This window comes from Mustela nivalis, assembly GCF_964662115.1.
Source record: "Mustela nivalis genome assembly, chromosome: 8".
In the NCBI taxonomy this organism is placed as follows: domain Eukaryota; kingdom Metazoa; phylum Chordata; class Mammalia; order Carnivora; family Mustelidae; genus Mustela; species Mustela nivalis.
The window spans coordinates 21,797,735-21,813,049 of NC_139027.1; the positions used below are offsets into that span (position 1 = coordinate 21,797,735).

Sequence of the window (15,315 nt, forward strand, 5' to 3'; positions counted from 1 at the left end):
CACTTTTTTCCAAGTTGTTTGTGCTAACCGCAATTTTTTTCTTCTCCCCCTCTTTCCCACCAGGGCTTATTTCAAAACCTTTGTCCCTCAGTTCCAGGAGGCAGCGTTTGCCAATGGAAAGCTCTAGGAAACACCAGCATTGAGAGGTGGCCAGCCAGACTGCTCCGTCCACATGCGTGTCAGCACATATGGCCGCTTCCTGGAAGCCACTTGGAATGCCTTCATGGTAGCGTTTTGCTCGCGCAGCAGCTTTGCACGCCCTGCCCGGAACCCAGACCGAAGCCAGCTGGCACTAACCTGGGCCCTCGGGCCCCCACCTCTGGCCGCTCCCTCTTTGTTTCCTTCGGTATACTTCGTAGTTGGAAGAAATAAAATCACAGATTCTGACAACAGTTCTTTTCCGGGGAAAGTAAGACATCACAAATGCACACACCCCGATTTCAAGAAAGCCTTTCTCTCTGAGACCTCATTTAAGTGTCAAGAAGAAAACCCCTTCGCCTTTATTTTTCCCTGAAATACGTGTCGTGTGTGTGTGTGTGTGTGTGTGTGTGTGTGTGTGTGTGATTTCCCCAGCATTTCCCACTTGGGGCTGCTCTCCATTGGAAAAGGTGCTGCCTGAGTGAATCTGGCCTCTCTGCGTGGTCTCAGCCTCCCAGCCAGCCAGGACCCTGGCCGCTGCTCAGGAGCACATAGGACCCAGCACCCCCTCCAGCCCTGCCCCCCACCCCAGCTCCCTGCGTGTGCACCGTGTGCACAGAGGCAGTCATTAAAGTTTGCTGAATGGGCCGGTGACTCCGTCCAGCCCGCTCTCACATCACTCAGCCCTCCCTGGGCTGACGGGCGAGCTCTTTGGGCTTCTGCAACCCTGTGTGCATCATACCTAGAAAACAGAGGTTGGGCCTTGTGTGCTGTCACTGGCGTATCTGAGACAGCTGGGTTCAGGCCACTTGGCTGTCATCCAGGGACAGAGCAGGGCAGATACCCTAAGGAAGTTCCTCCTGTCCTGTATTCGTGGATTGTCACAGCCTGATGGGGTCTCAAGACACCCCCGTTGTTTTCACCCCCCGGCCCTCTCCCCTGCTTCTCTCTTACGTGTACAGAGAGAAGTGAGGCCCAAGAGCTACAGAAACTCCCCTGGCAAATGGGGAGCAAACCTGGAGGTGGGGGCCAGGCGTCTCTGTTCCCACCACAGGACTTCCCTTAGCTTACGCACAGGCTGAGGACAGCCAAGCTGACCCCTTGACAAGGCTCACAGTTTCTCGCTTAGCACGGTTGCGGGCTAAAGGCTTTCCACTAGGGAGGGAGGACCGGCGCGCAGAGGTGAGAGAAACGAGCAGCGGCCTGCATGGCCTGCGCGCTCCCTTAGCCCACCTGACCTCCCCGGACGAGGTGAAGCCCCGGCCCACCTGTTGGGTTTAACGGGCCTCTCACCGTTCTTTTGGTTCCCCCTGTGGTTCCTAGAACCCAGTTTTCCTGTGTGAGCCTGAAGGGGAACCAGATGAGGGTCCTTGTGGGGACCACGGAGGGTTCCCTCTCCTTCCTGGATCCTCTAGCACCCAGGAATACTCCCAGGAGGCAGAACAGCTCAGACAAGCCCCACCCCGACTGGCGACCAGCTGAACAACTGCCCCACTCTGGGTTCTTACACCCGTGGGTACTTTGTCCCCTGCCCCGGAACCTTGGGAACTCCCGTGACAGAGAAAAGTCCAGTGCCCTGTGTCCACACCAAAGATCTGCCCTTAGCCAGCTGTCTGACCTCGAGTGAGCCCCGTCTCTGTCCTACAAGGCCTCTTCGGGAACCCCCCGACTCCCTGGGAGCTGCTGCTCGGGCCGCCCCTGTAGTTCAGCCGAAGCAGTTCTTCACTGGTCGGGGCCGGGACGTGGGGACTTCAGTAACACTCCCCAGGGGCTCCCTTTGAGCCCTAAGCTGGCTGACCACCCTGGAATCTCTTCTGCCCCTGGGCAGCCGACTGCCCACTCGACCTCAGCGCAGCCATGTGCCATGCATCCCTCACTCTGCCCTGTGACACTGTCCCTCAGGACTGCTGTGGCCATGTGCCCCCCCCACTTGGATGGGGCATGGATGGGGCTCACGGCCCACAGAGCCAAGAGTCTACTGCGTCAGGTGTGTTTCAGACCCGGTAGGGGAGCCCAGCGCCACTTCCAGCAGTGGGCGGTTGGCAGATGTGGGGACAGGGTGAGATCGCATGGCACGGCCTGGGACTCTTGGCCTTTCAACAGCCCGGCAGTCGTGACGGCCGCCAGCAGTGAGCAGTGTGATCTGGGGCGGGGGGGTACCCACACGCATAGGCCAGCCGGGCTATCAGTGACTCGTCTGCACATCTGCAAAGCTGGCACGCTCTGACCAGGAATAGCTGTCACCCGCTTTACCTCAGAGCGTCTCACAGCCGACTGGAGAAAGCAAGCAAGCAGGCAGGGTGGCCCCCATTTCACCGATGAGGAAACGAGATCAGAGAGGTAAAGCAAGTCACCCACAGCCACCAGCCAGTCAGTGCAAAAGCGGGGTTCAGCCCAGGCTCCCGGCTCCAGATCCTACTCTGCCGCTCAGGGCGGGGGCTTCTCTGTCTTCTTTCCTAGCGAAGGGTGGCGTGCTGTGTAGAGGTTTGTGAGCAGGAGGATTATACGAATTACAACACACTTTGATCCCCTTTAGCACAGGAGGAGGGTTGGCCTGGTTTTCTTAGGAGGAAACCAAACAGCAGACGGTGACAATGGGCACCTCGTGTTCCCAGGGCCACGGATTCAAAACCAGTGCTCGCGAGGTTTAGCTGCAACCCCCCACCCCGCCAGCTGCGGAAGCCCAGGGGTTTGTAAATGGGTGACGGTCCCCTGCGTGTTTCCAAGCACTTCTCGCTAGTTGAGCCCATGATCAAGCCTCGTACCTGCATACTGAGTGCAGCCCTGGACTAATTAGTAAATGACTATAAAATGCTTTGAAGAAGAAAAGTGCCGTTTAGGAGAGCACATTATTATTACCTCGTAAATCCTGTCGCCAGCTTAGTCAGCCCTTGTAATTTCAGTTGAATCTCTAGCTCAGCACAGACAAGAAGGGCTCCGATGTGTTGACTGGTAATACTGGGCACCTCCTGGGGGTCCCATGGGCTCAGCCAGCGGTGAGCCCTCTCCCAGCCGCTCGGCTCCCTGAGGACCCAGCACCCCACCGCCACATAGGGCTCTGCGAGAGCGGGCCGCTGTGCTCCTGGGACTGAACTGGAAAGAGCGTGAACTTGAGGAGAGAGACTTATATTTGAATCCTGGCCCTGCCCACTTAGTGGCTGGTGAATATTTAACAAGCAGTTCTTCCACAGTTTGAAAAAGGACAAGAAAAACAGGAGGGGCCCGATTTGTACTGTTGGCCAGTCTCCACGGCGTAAATACTCCCACTGTGGCCCAATTTCCAGCCGCCAGCGGGAGGTCACTGGGTGCAGACCTGGGAAGAGCAGGGAGGTGGGTTGTGGGAGCCCCCGCTGGGGTGAGCGGACTCGGGGCCGGGTCTTCGCTTCCTCTCTGTCAGTTTCGTCTTCCTCATCTGTAAAATGGACGTAAATATCATCTGCCTCCTAGGGTTGTGAGAATAAAATCGTACTTGTACGGAAAGTGCCACGTAGGGTGCTGGGCGCACGGGAAAGTTTAATCAATGGGCTATTATTATTGCGAATCAGAAAAAATGGTTTTCTGATGTTGCCTTTGGCCTTTTTCTGAAAAGTCAGAATGCCCTGGTTAAGGATGTCTTGCCAAGGAATGTGGCCTTTGGAAGCGTGACCCTTTCTGGATGACTAGGAAGACAAAATGATGAATCACCTGGATTTTAGCGAATGAGAGAAGAGAGTTCCTGCTGCCACCATCCCCCGGCCCCCACACCGGGGCGGCGGGACCTCAGGCTCTGGGGTGCGCTGGAGACCAAACACCCCGGCGACCTGCTTATTCGCCCCGTCACCTGCTCGCTCTCATAAGAAAATCAGCGCCACAGGTCACTTTTGCTTTTGACTCTGTTTCGGCGCCTGACGACCACAGACTCTTGTTTTGGACGCCCAGCCTTGGTAGAGAAATAGCCACACTCGGTTTGCCTCCTGCTTGGGCCTATAAATAGTGCCGGCCCCAGAACCTGCCCTAGTTCCTGGGGCCTGGCCTATCCCACAGTTCTCCTTAGCACCAATGTTAGAAACATCGTCTCGTGGTCAGACGGCGTCTAATGCCGTTCACGGCATCCTAATGAATTCATCGGTGCTTTTTTAAGATGAAAATAAGAAGAAACCTCACCTTTTTGCTTATACATCTATAGTGCTTACGTCCAGCTCAGTAGAGTAAAAGGGGAGTCGACCAGATGCCAAAAAGAAACAGCTGCTGGGGGGAGGCTGGTCATGGCAGGAGCTACCCTTACCAAGCTGTGAATGACATCCCATGCTAGTATTTTTTATACATTGTCTTTTTCCCTCAAAATGACAGAACAAGGTAGCTTATTATCCCCATTTTATAGATAGAGAAACTGAGCCTCCAAGAGGTTAAATAACTTACACAGGGCCAGGAAGCTGGCATATTTACCCAGGCAGTCATCCCTGCTGCTCTCCCTCCTTCCTTTCCTCCTCCTCCTCTGTCCATCTTCCTTACAACACAAAGGCAGTGAGCCCAGGACTCTCTGTTTCTTTCCACTCCCCTTATCCAGCTTCTCCAAATGGAGGGAGATTCATTGAGCAAATAGTGTATACAAGGCATTCATATCCTGGTGTTTGCGATTTTCCGCAGGAGGAGAGGGCATTGGGGTGGTTGGGCAGGGCTGAGATCAGATGGAAGCAGGGTCTAGGTCTGCTTGTTCCAAGGCTAGACTTTTTTCCACAGAGTGTTCTGCTGTCTGTGTGCTCGACTAAAGGATGCTTTGAAACAGTCTCTGCGGAGATAGGCCTATATGTATGCGGTTACATAAATACACATAAATACCCATTGGTTTTCACATGACTGAGCCACGGCCAGCCCCACACTTGGAAAAATTCTGACTTTGTGCCATATTCTCAGGCTAAAGTTCAGAACACACTTGGTTGGAATAATGGCCTCGTATCTGGGGAAAACAAGATGAAAATGGTCGTGGCACTTATTCAGGAAGATCACCGGGGTATTTCCAAAGGCACAGGATCCATGAGCTGATTCTAGAGCAAATAGGAAAGGACTCCAAAGGTTCTTTCCTAATATAACTCACGTTCTTCTTCAGGGTGCCACGTTACTCCTCCCTTCATCTCCGACCCCTTGGGAAGAGCCACGCTTTACAAGTCTGAGAGGTTGTGCTTGGGGTCATGATGAATTATGACTCATGGTGGCCGTACGAGTGGCCCCACAGGCAATCCAGGAATGACCAGAATGAGCCTCCCTGCTCTGGGCCAGCTGCCTTTGCGCCACATAGGGCCGGGCATGTGGAACGTGTGACAAACGCTCCTGCCTCCAGGACAGAGCCCACGACCTGCATCTTCCGTGCCACCAAGGAGCCGTCCCTCTGCAGAAGGCTCTTCATTCCAGAGACTCTCTTTGGAATGCGCCCTTCGAGCCCGTTTAGGGGCCACCCAAGAAAATCCATCCGTTCAGCTGGGGGAAGAATCACGGGCCGATTCCTTCATTCACACACACAGCCCCCGCTTCAGATCACTCCGCGGCCCCTTATCCTGCCTCGATGCCCTCCTGACACTCAAGCGCAGGCCCCACTGGGGTGAGAAGTCCTCCCCCCGAGCCGGGCCGTCGGCCTGCGTGGGCTGGCAGCTTGCACAACCCCGACGGCCGCCTCCCTGTCTCCCCTACCTTCCCACCTGCACGGCACCGACACCGCAGGCCGCCTCCTGGGGCGCCTCCTCTGCTTTGCCTGGTGTCACCCCAGCCCCCCAGAACCAGCAGCCCCACCAACCTTGCCCGCTCCAAGCGCGGCCAGGCAGCAGCCGACAGCCACAGGGCAATCGCCGAACTATCCAGACAGAGCCTGCTTCGGTGAAACCCAGCCCTTGGCTAATTGGCTTGTTGTGGGAGATGAGACCCGTGGGCTCTGGAGCCAGCCGGCCTGAGTCACGTGCTGCCTCTGCCACTTACTAGAGGCGTGAACTTGAGTAAGCCACTTGACCTCGGTTTCTTTCTCTGCAGAATGGGCCTCCTGTCTGCGTCACAGGCCTGGCAGAAGCGCTCAAGAAATGCTTAGACCAGCACCGGCATGAAATGAGTGCCCAGAAAAGTCTGTTTTAAGTCTGTCTGTCTGTCTCGCTGTTTAGATTTTGTCCGGGTTAAGCCTGGCCTCTTCTTTAGTCCATTTTGCCCTTTTAGATCCCGGCTCTTAAGCTTCAACTGACCACAAAAATATCCTTCTCTGCCCCTGCCCGACAGGCATGCAGACGCCACTCCCTGCTCTGTGCCTGCGACGCTCCAGCTGCCAGCTGTCACACCCCTGCCCGCGTCCCCCTGAGGCACGCGCCCCTCCTCCCCTCCCCAGGCCTCTCCGTGAGCCTATGCCCAGCGGCTTGGCCTGCTGCCCCCCAGCTCTTCACTTCCGTCAAGGCCCTTGCTTTCCAAAGGTTTTGTTTATTAAACGGCAGTTATTAAGTCATCATGTCCCTTCTTTTAACCAATGACATATACTTGCTTGCTAGGGATTCCAGAGAGTGCTAGCGACTGGAAATTACCTCACTGAATGGGCATGTTTCCAGACAGAGCTAGAACACTGTATTAGCCAGGGGTTCCTTCTCTCTGGGAAACATGCAATAAACATTATTAGCCTTCCTTAAAAATCGTGACTGTTGGTCAGAGACCCCCTTTCGTGCCCTTCCAGGCCTCCGGTTGGAAAGCCTGGGCGAGGGCTGCAGAGCGTTCACAGTTTATCTGGAGAAGCAGGCTGAACACCCAGTGTTAACCATCCTCGGCCATGGAGGGATCCCAAGCTCCCTCTCCAGTGCCCCATGGGCGCTACCCCGTCTTGACAGACGGCCCAGAGGGTGAGAAGCAGGTTTCCAGGGCTGGAGAGGGTAGCATCATCCAGAAACCTGGAGTGTCCCACACCCCGTCCATAACCCTGTGGAAGGGGGGGCCAGACCTGCAGAGGCTGTAGGGAAGAGACATCAGAGCCATCCTAAGCCAGAAGGCCTTGACTGAGATGGGCCTGGAGAAAAACAGGACTCAGTGAGCCCACGAGATGGGGCTCAGACAGCTGAGAACACACCAAACAGGTGTAAAGGTGTGTTCCTGGAGGTAGGAGCTGCTTCCAGCGAGAAGGAGGGATCGAATCCCATTTATGCCTTAACAGACATCTGTTAAGCACTGCCTCTGTTCCTGGCACTGAGACTGTACTGACAATAAGACCAACTCTGCCCCCCAAGAGCCAGAAAGACAAGACAAGTACACACTCCCACTGCTCATGGTGGGGGGGGGGCAGTGATAAGCCGGGAGGGAGAGCAGCAGATCTATACTGCTTACTTTCCAGCCCATGTAAATCAGGGAGGCCTTCCTAGAGGAGGGGTCAGCTGGGTGCAGAACTAGCTTCTTGGTTCCCAAGTATTTTACCCCTTTGCCTCTTGCGGGTGGTTGTCCTTCTGGTGGGCTCTCCAGCTGGGCTGAGGAGACCATGATGCCTAGTTTGCATGCATTCAGTTACCTTTTTAAAAATATATTTTATTTATTTATTTGAGAGAGAGCACAAGCAAAGGGGAGGGGTAAAGTGAGAGGGAGAAGCAGACTCTCTGCTGAGCAGGGATCCTGATGGGGGAACCCCAGGATCGTGACCTGAGCCGAGAACAGACACTTAACCCGCTAAGCCCCCCAGGCACTTACGTGCCTTATTTAGGGAGCATCTACTTGGTGCAGGGGCGCTGTTCTAGGCCCTGGAGGTGACAGCAGTGAACAAAGCATCAGGACGCTTGCCTGTGTGGAGCTTCCAATCCCAGCGGGGGAAGAGAGCATGAACGAGGCCTAGAGCTCGCTGTGGAGTTTTGGGTGCGGTGAGGGTAAAGCAGAGAGGGGTGGGGTGTCCTTTCAGCAGGGCACTCAGGGGAGAGCTAAAGGGGGCAAAGGAAAGGGGCAAGGCACTATCATCCTCCTTCTCCTCCCAGAATCTGCTGCGCTCCTAGGCCCCAGGATGGGCTTGCCTTGGGCCCCCCAGGGACCCCACCCAGTGAAGGGGGTCCCTGACTCCCGAGCATCCAGATGTGGCCGGCGAAAAGCAGTGAAGCAGGAAGGCAGGGCTGAGTCTTGGTCGGCCGAGCCCGGATCACGCGGGGCGCCAGCTCTGCCTCCTCTGTGGCCACAGGCTGGTGATGGGGATAAGGCAGAGAGGACTTGGGGATGCTCCGGGAATGGCAACGTGTCACCGCTGCAGGAGTGGTTTGTCTCTGCCACCAGTGACTGCAGCGTCCCTGTTGCTGCCAGGCAGGGCCCCGGGGGAGGTGTCCTGGCGACGCGGTGGAAATACCACGAATGCACAGGAAATGGGTGCTGGAGATGGATGACCATCCTGCTTACGCTCCGCAGCCCTCCACCCGCCCTGCAGCTGCCCTGGCCCTGACCTGTGAGCCGGAGGGGAGAACGGCGGTGGCCACCTTCTCCTGGACCCACCATGGGGTCTTCTCGCCTGAGAAGAGCCCCTGGCGAGTCCTGCCTGAGAGCTCTGCTTTTCGGATCCTGGACCCTCCCGAGTTGTGCTTGAGCCAAACAGGGGCCACAGGCAGCACCGAGCTTCCAGAACCCCCATCATTCCCAACAAAACTGTGCTGTCCATTTCCTGCCAAGAAAGGAGCAAAGAACAGAAATCACCCACAGCCCATCCTCCTAGCACAACCATGTTTAATGTATGTTTAAAGATGGGCAACAAATATTTTGTACCTACCTACTCTCTGATGGGAAATTATACCCCAGCTCTTCATTTTTAACGTGTTCAAAAACAATACAAAACAGTTTTGTATCCTGTTTAGCTTTTTAACATGATTTTCTAAGTAGCTGCGGTCTTGCTATGGCCTTCATAACCATCTTTGGAATATCTCCCTCATATTCCTCCATAGTTCACACAGTTCACTGCTTCCCTTCTTTTTGGCCATTTGAACTATTTCATGAGTTTCCCTAATGTAAAAATATTTCATGAATAATTACTTAAACCTATTCTAGGAAAGGCACTTGTGCAAGCCTCAAAAACTTCAGAATGGGAGAATGTTCTAGAATAATCTGGAAGGGGGGAGGAGGTAAGACAATGGGGAGGGGTTGGGCATCCAAGCTGAGCTGAGATGGGGCATGAGGAGATGGGAGGAGGTCATAGAAATGGTCAGCTCAGGAAGGCTGAGGTGTCTAGCTGCTGCAGGAAGAAGAGGGAGCCCTTGCAGGCTCGTGAGCGGGGAATGATAGGATCGGTACTTCGGGAAGGTTCATCAGTGTGGTGGCTGGAGGTCAAAGGGCAAAAGCAGCCTCAGTGGGAACTTGTGAAGGAATCTTAGCTCCAGGTGTGGCGGGGGAGGGCCCCAGAGCTGGAAGTGGTTCTGGAAAGTTGAGAACCGGAAGAGATGGAAAGTGGGAAAACCTTGATGACAGTCCCTCAAGCTCTGACGCCAGCGGTCCCAGAGCAGGAGAAGCCAGGCTGCTGATGCCAGGCCGCTGTGGGGAGCTGCCTTCACCACCTGGCTTCTGGCCCTGGGAATGGAAGCAGCCTGGGCAGGTGGCGTGGGGGCAGGCCTGGATAGGGGCCCCACGGAGAGCCCTGAAACCCGTGTCTGTCTGGATGTGTGGGTGCAGAGGTAGGAGGAGCTCCGAGACCAAAGGGAAGGTGTCAGGGCCTCAGAGGATGGGGCAATGCCTTCCTCTGCCAGCCTGGGCTGATGGGAGACCCAGGGGACTTGGCCTGAACACAGTTCCAGAACTGGCCCCCTCAAACCCCGCTGGAGTTATGAGCCCACATCTGGAGCCAGAAATAAAAATCCTCACTAAGCTACACTCTGGCTACCCGACCTTCACCTCTGTGAACCTCAGTTTCTTTGTCTATAAAATGGAATAATAATAGCACCTACTTAACAGGCTGGCTGTGCTGATTGGACGAGTAATGGACGTAACATGCCTGTGACATAATGAGCAGCCGCGATGGGAGCTGCTCTTGTGATTATTACTGTCATTAAGAAGCCTTCAGTCCACCCCATGTCTAGCCCAGCCGTACCCTAGGCCAGCGTGGGCAGCAGCGTGGGCGACGGCAGGGGGCGGCTGACCACCTCGGTGCCGGCCAGCTCACTCACCACCAGGGCACCAGCCACAGGCCCAGCCCCTTGGCCGGGACTCCCTGAGCTTTCCCTGGGAAGGGCCCGACCACGAGCCTCCGTGTTGGAGCGTCTGTTCTAGAATACCTCCTATGTGCCAGGCTCTGTGCTGGGCACTGAGAGACGAATCACCTCCAAGAAGCCTCCCGCTTTGCCTGTCTCCAACGTCCACACAGGGAAGCAACTCTGTTCCAAGGATGTTCGGAAAGACAGAGTGTCTGAGGTGGAGGTGAGAGGGTGGAGGTAAGATTCCTGCCATCAGCAGAGGTAGCTGGGACAGGTGGCACTTGTCTTACCCCAAGGCTTCTGACTGGGAGGAACCAGAGAAGAGCATCCCAGGTGGAGAGAATGGCACGGGGTCCACTGAGGACCGACACCTGGCCCAGCGGCAGGCCGACTCCCAGCTGGTGAGCATTCTCCTCTGTGCCCACCTCGGGTTCGACCCCTGCCCACAGCACCCCATGCCCTCATATTGACCATTGTCCCTGTGACCATTGTTTCACAGACAAGAAAATGGAAGCCCCAAAGAGTAACCGCCAGGCTCACCATAGGCACTACTGGGACTAGAACTCAGGTCTGTGCCCCCCACACTGCAGGATGCTGGGCTCCCTCTCCCAGGCCACAGGTTTCAGGGTGCGTGAGGGGGCGGGGCCCAAGTGCAAGAGGAGAGATGCTGCACCCAAAGGATCCAGGGCCTCAACACACCCTCCATGTCCTTCTCCCCTCTCACTTCTCCTCTTGCCCTTCCCCTCCGTCCTCCACCGTGAGGCTCGGAGATGCCCTCACCACCTGACAGTGACCAGGGACTGAAGGCTGGGGAATGAAGCTTTGTGTTTGGTGTCTGCTTTCTTCCAGGGGCTCAAAGCACTTTTATAAGCATTAATCTCCTTTATCCACCCCGGATGTTGTCTTGTTTGCTCTTTATATTTTATTATTAGCTGAATAATGTGTTGAACCCTCGGGCACCCAGGAAGGGGGAATTCCCCAGCCAGAGGCGGAGCAGACAGAGGAGGCCACCCCCATCAGCGTGGCTGGGACCTGGGGGCCAGGTCCCACCCAGGCTGGGGCCCAACTCTTCATCAGCACCTGCCTTTGGCTGGGAATTTGCCGCCCGCGCCCACCACAGCCAGCCGGGGAGGTGTCCCTGGAAGGCCACTGACAGCTGTGAGGTGGGGACCCAGAGGGAGTGGGGTGTGGCCCGGGGAACACTAAACACAGAGGCAGGAAATCTGGGCTCTGCCCACTGCTGCCATATGACCTTGGGCCAGTCACTTCACGTCCGAGCCTGGTTTTATTGAGGTGCAAGACAGTGGGAATGACACTCCCGTGAATACCAGGGCCAGGTCCTGTTTGTAGGCCAGGTAGACCTACAAACACCGAAGCTCTGTGGAAATGTCCCGGGTAGTTCTCCCACCCCTAGGACGGGGGCAGGGTGACCCCATGGGCACATCAGCCCAGGATTCTCATTCTGAGATGAAAGGAATTTATTCCCTCCTCTCCTCACAGCCCTGAGCCTGTGCCTCTTGGCCCAAGTGGCCAAAACTGGAGAAGAGGGGCAGATGGATCCAAAATCAGCCTCCGGTGCCTCCAGGTAGATGGCCTGACCTGAAGGGGTTCCTTCTACTGCTCGTGCCAAGGGCAGCTTATGTTACCCATGAGCTCTCAGACCCAGGCAGGCCTCCAGAGCACATCCAGATGGGCTCGGGGGGCTGTCAGCCCCACTGTGACCCATCGGCTGCCAGGCCACCTGGCTAGGTTGGTGCTTTGCTGGTGTGGTGCTCTCTGCCCAGAGAAAGAGATGCCTTTCCTGCATACAAAGTTGCTCTCTCCTTGCCAAGGGTTATGTCCGGGTGCTGAGATTACAAGGAGGCCTGCCTTACTCGAATTGGTGCAAAGGTGCCAGGCTGGTGGAGGCCCTGCCTGCCTGGGATGCTTCCCAGGGCCTGCGATGATGGGCAGCCCAGCTGGGCAGAAGTTGCCCAGGTACCCCCCTACCCCCACAATGGGCTTGCCTTGACATCAGAGCCACTCCAGAGCAAGGGGACACATTCCTGCACATCCTCCTTGACAAATCATGGTCATCACAATACAGGTCCCCCAATTCCTTGTCCATGATTCCAAACTCCCCAAAGTAAAAACCCCCTCCCCCAATTTTTAAAGTAACTCATCTGGCAGCAAAACCTGGCCCCATCAAACCTCAGGCTGCCTGTAGTCTTTCTTTTTCCCACTTAGGGTGAATTCTTATAGTTGTTAATGAGAAAACACCCGTGTGTTTGATCACAGGGTGCTACCTGGACGTCCCCGGCTTAGATGTGATATTGGAATGTGCATGACATTACCTTTCTGAACATGCAGGAACATACAAACGTCATCTCCGAAACAGAAACTGAAGGTTTCTGGAAAGAAATCATGGCTGTGTAGTAACCAGCACTTAGACCAGGCCGCGCAACATCCCAGACAAGGCGCTGAACGCTTCTCCGGCATTGACTTATGTCATTCCAACAACTCAACCTATTCCCATTTTATAGATGAAGAAACCAAGGCCTGGGAGGTTCGGGCTCAGGCTCCCCAGCGAGTGTGAGGTGGGGCTGAGCCTAAATCCCGGAGCCCCCCTAGCAGGGCCTGCTCCTGCAGATGGGGCCGGCTAGCGGCTCAGAAGCTCACAGTCTGCTCCGGGTTAGTCTGTCCACCCCATCCGGGAGGAGTTCAAAATAGAAGAAGTTCCCGTGGAAAATTTCACTGGATTGGAACCAGATGACCCAGTGCAAACAGACCCCACCAGCAGGCGCAGCGTCTGGGCATGCGCTGAACTCCCCGGGCCTATCCCCAGCCTGCCCTGGGGAAGGAAATGGCCCTGGGGCTTCCGAGAGCCAGCGGCCCAGGACTCTGGATAATACAGTCCTCACTGATGGGAAGGGGAAAGAGCTCTTCTCTACTAGGGGTGAGGTAACCCCAACACTCGTTGTCTCCAACTTTTTTCCAGTGTCTGAAGATGGCTGGAGCACTCTGGGAGAGCACCCCTCTTTCCCATATGCTCCCCGTTGTTCTGTTCTTCGGCTGTGTCGTTCTCCTTCGAATTCCCTCCTTCGCTTGCACACCAGCAAGCACACAGAACATCTAATGTGGACGGCTGGCTGTGTCTGAAAAATTAGACACACAGTCTTGCCCTTTGGAAAACCCCAGATACCCCGAGAACAGTCATCTCAGCAGGAACGGGGATTTATGCTGGGGACACAGGAGCGACCCCAGGCTGGTCACAGAAGAGACAATGAACAGGAGCAGCCTGGAGGGAGCAGGGGAAAGGAGCATTCTAGGCCAAGGGACAGGCTCAGGCCCCCAGCAGGCTGGTGCACGCGGAGCTTAAAGAGGGCAAATGGTGAGAAAGGGCCCAGGGGTTGGCGTGGGCCCTGTGAAAGGGCCTCTGGGCCCCATGAGTTGATCTTGAGGGTCCTGGGAGGCAGGAGAGGATTTCATGTCTTCCTGGATCCAGCCTGGTCTAGGAAAACTCCTGGCAGTGGCCTTATCACACTCCTGGGGGCAGGGACTGGCTCCGCCCCCATGTAGCCCCGCCCCTCGCACCAGGCTGAGAGCTTTAGGAAGAGACCTCGGAGCCAAACCAGCCTGGAGGCTATGACGTGACCTGGCGTGGCCGTCTCCCCTGTCCTAGCAATCAGTGCGAGGCTCCTCCAAGGACGAGACCACCAGAGAAATCTAAACCTGCGCTGGTTTTATGTTGTGTGAAGAAATCATCATTAACGTTATCAGCGATGGCTGAGAGGCGTCATTGTGGTTATGTAAAACAGACACAAGTACAGTCTGTTGGGAGATAAAAACCGAAGAATTTATGGATAAAACTATCTGATGTCTGGTATTGTTTTAAAATACAAAAAAAAAAAAAGTGGGTTGGGAAGTAGGAAAAATTAGAACATGCTGCTGAGTGTCTGGGCTGAGTGTCGAGCTCAGGAGGGGTCGTGATAGCCTCGTGTGAGCCCTTTCAGGTGTCTGGATTTTGTTGTGATTTTCATTCCAAGCGGAGGAAGTGAGAGTTTCTAGAGCTCCGACCCTGCAGAGTGATGAGACCTGACAGACGTGACCTCACTCCCCCCACTTTGGAAATGGATGGGGTCGGGGAATCCTGTGTAGCTGGGAGGTGAGAGCGCAGGGCCCCCGCGGAGGGCACCTGTCAGTGGCCTGAGAGGCAGCTCCACAGCCTCTCATCCCCTCATCTCCACATTCCCTCCAGTCATGGGTCCGATTTATTCCCCTTCCCAAGTCCGCCCCCTGGCCCCGTCCTCGCTGCCCCTGCCGGGCCTGGCAGCCCCTGGCTCTGCCCACTCTGCCCTCACCCACCTCCGGGCCCACACTGAGCCAAGACAACGCATGGACCCCTAGCCCGGCGGCGGGCTCGGCACTCCGACATGGTGAATGGACTGCCTCCAAGGGCCCCCGCGCTGAGAGCTGGGACAGGGAAGCAGAGAGCAGTGCCCAGGGATGAGCTGCACGTGGGTGGCGTGTTCTTGGAGAGCAGACCACAGGCGGCAGCCCAGCCAGGATGCAGGTGCTGGGATTTAGAGGGCTTTTCGAGTGGTCAAGGGGCTGGTCACGGGTGGCCATCCTGGCCACCTAGGGGCGTCGGGACAGTGACAGCGGCCACAGCATGCAGAGCTGCCCATGTCTCTGGCTCATGTGTTCCCCATGAGCTGGCCCAGAGCAGGGACAGCAATGATGTCCTGGAGATCTTGTTCATCCCCAGGTTCCAGAAGCCAGGGGCAGCAGCTGGGCAGGTGGAAAATGACACCCCCCCACCCCATCCCTATGCCCCCCCCCCCCCAGCAGCCCCAACCAATTAGCATGCCAGGAAGAAGAGCAGGGAGCATTCTAAAGGACGGAGGGAGGGAAACCTGCTTCCCCTGGGGCCAGGCCACCAGCCCGAGTCTGGATAATTGGAAAAGCATTCCTGCTGATTCCTGCAATCTCCACCCAGATGCTTAATGAAGAAAATGGCTTTCCCGTGCCTCCTGAGCCGCCACACACAGCCTGGGCAGGCCCC

General features: G+C 56.0%; 1 protein-coding gene and 1 long non-coding RNA gene across 5 annotated transcripts in view; one reads left to right on the forward strand and one right to left on the reverse strand.

Annotated features, from left to right (window-relative positions):
- The window catches only part of BABAM2 (BRISC and BRCA1 A complex member 2), a 404,982-nt gene extending 404,590 nt beyond the window's left edge, over positions 1 to 392 (forward strand). For all 4 annotated transcript variants that reach the window (XM_082745160.1, XM_082745162.1, XM_082745163.1 and 1 more), the window contains one exon: positions 64 to 392. In XM_082745160.1, the coding sequence (XP_082601286.1) occupies positions 64 to 127 (64 nt within the window). In that variant the 3' untranslated portion in view covers positions 128 to 392. The remainder of the gene's footprint in view (positions 1 to 63) is intronic.
- Positions 64 to 3,533, reverse strand: LOC309871827. Its single transcript, XR_014315507.1, has 2 exons — positions 2,998 to 3,533; positions 64 to 2,594 (listed from the first exon to the last, which is right to left on the reverse strand). It is a non-coding gene; the product is annotated as an uncharacterized lncRNA (long non-coding RNA).
- Between the last annotated feature and the right edge of the window lie 11,782 nt (positions 3,534 to 15,315).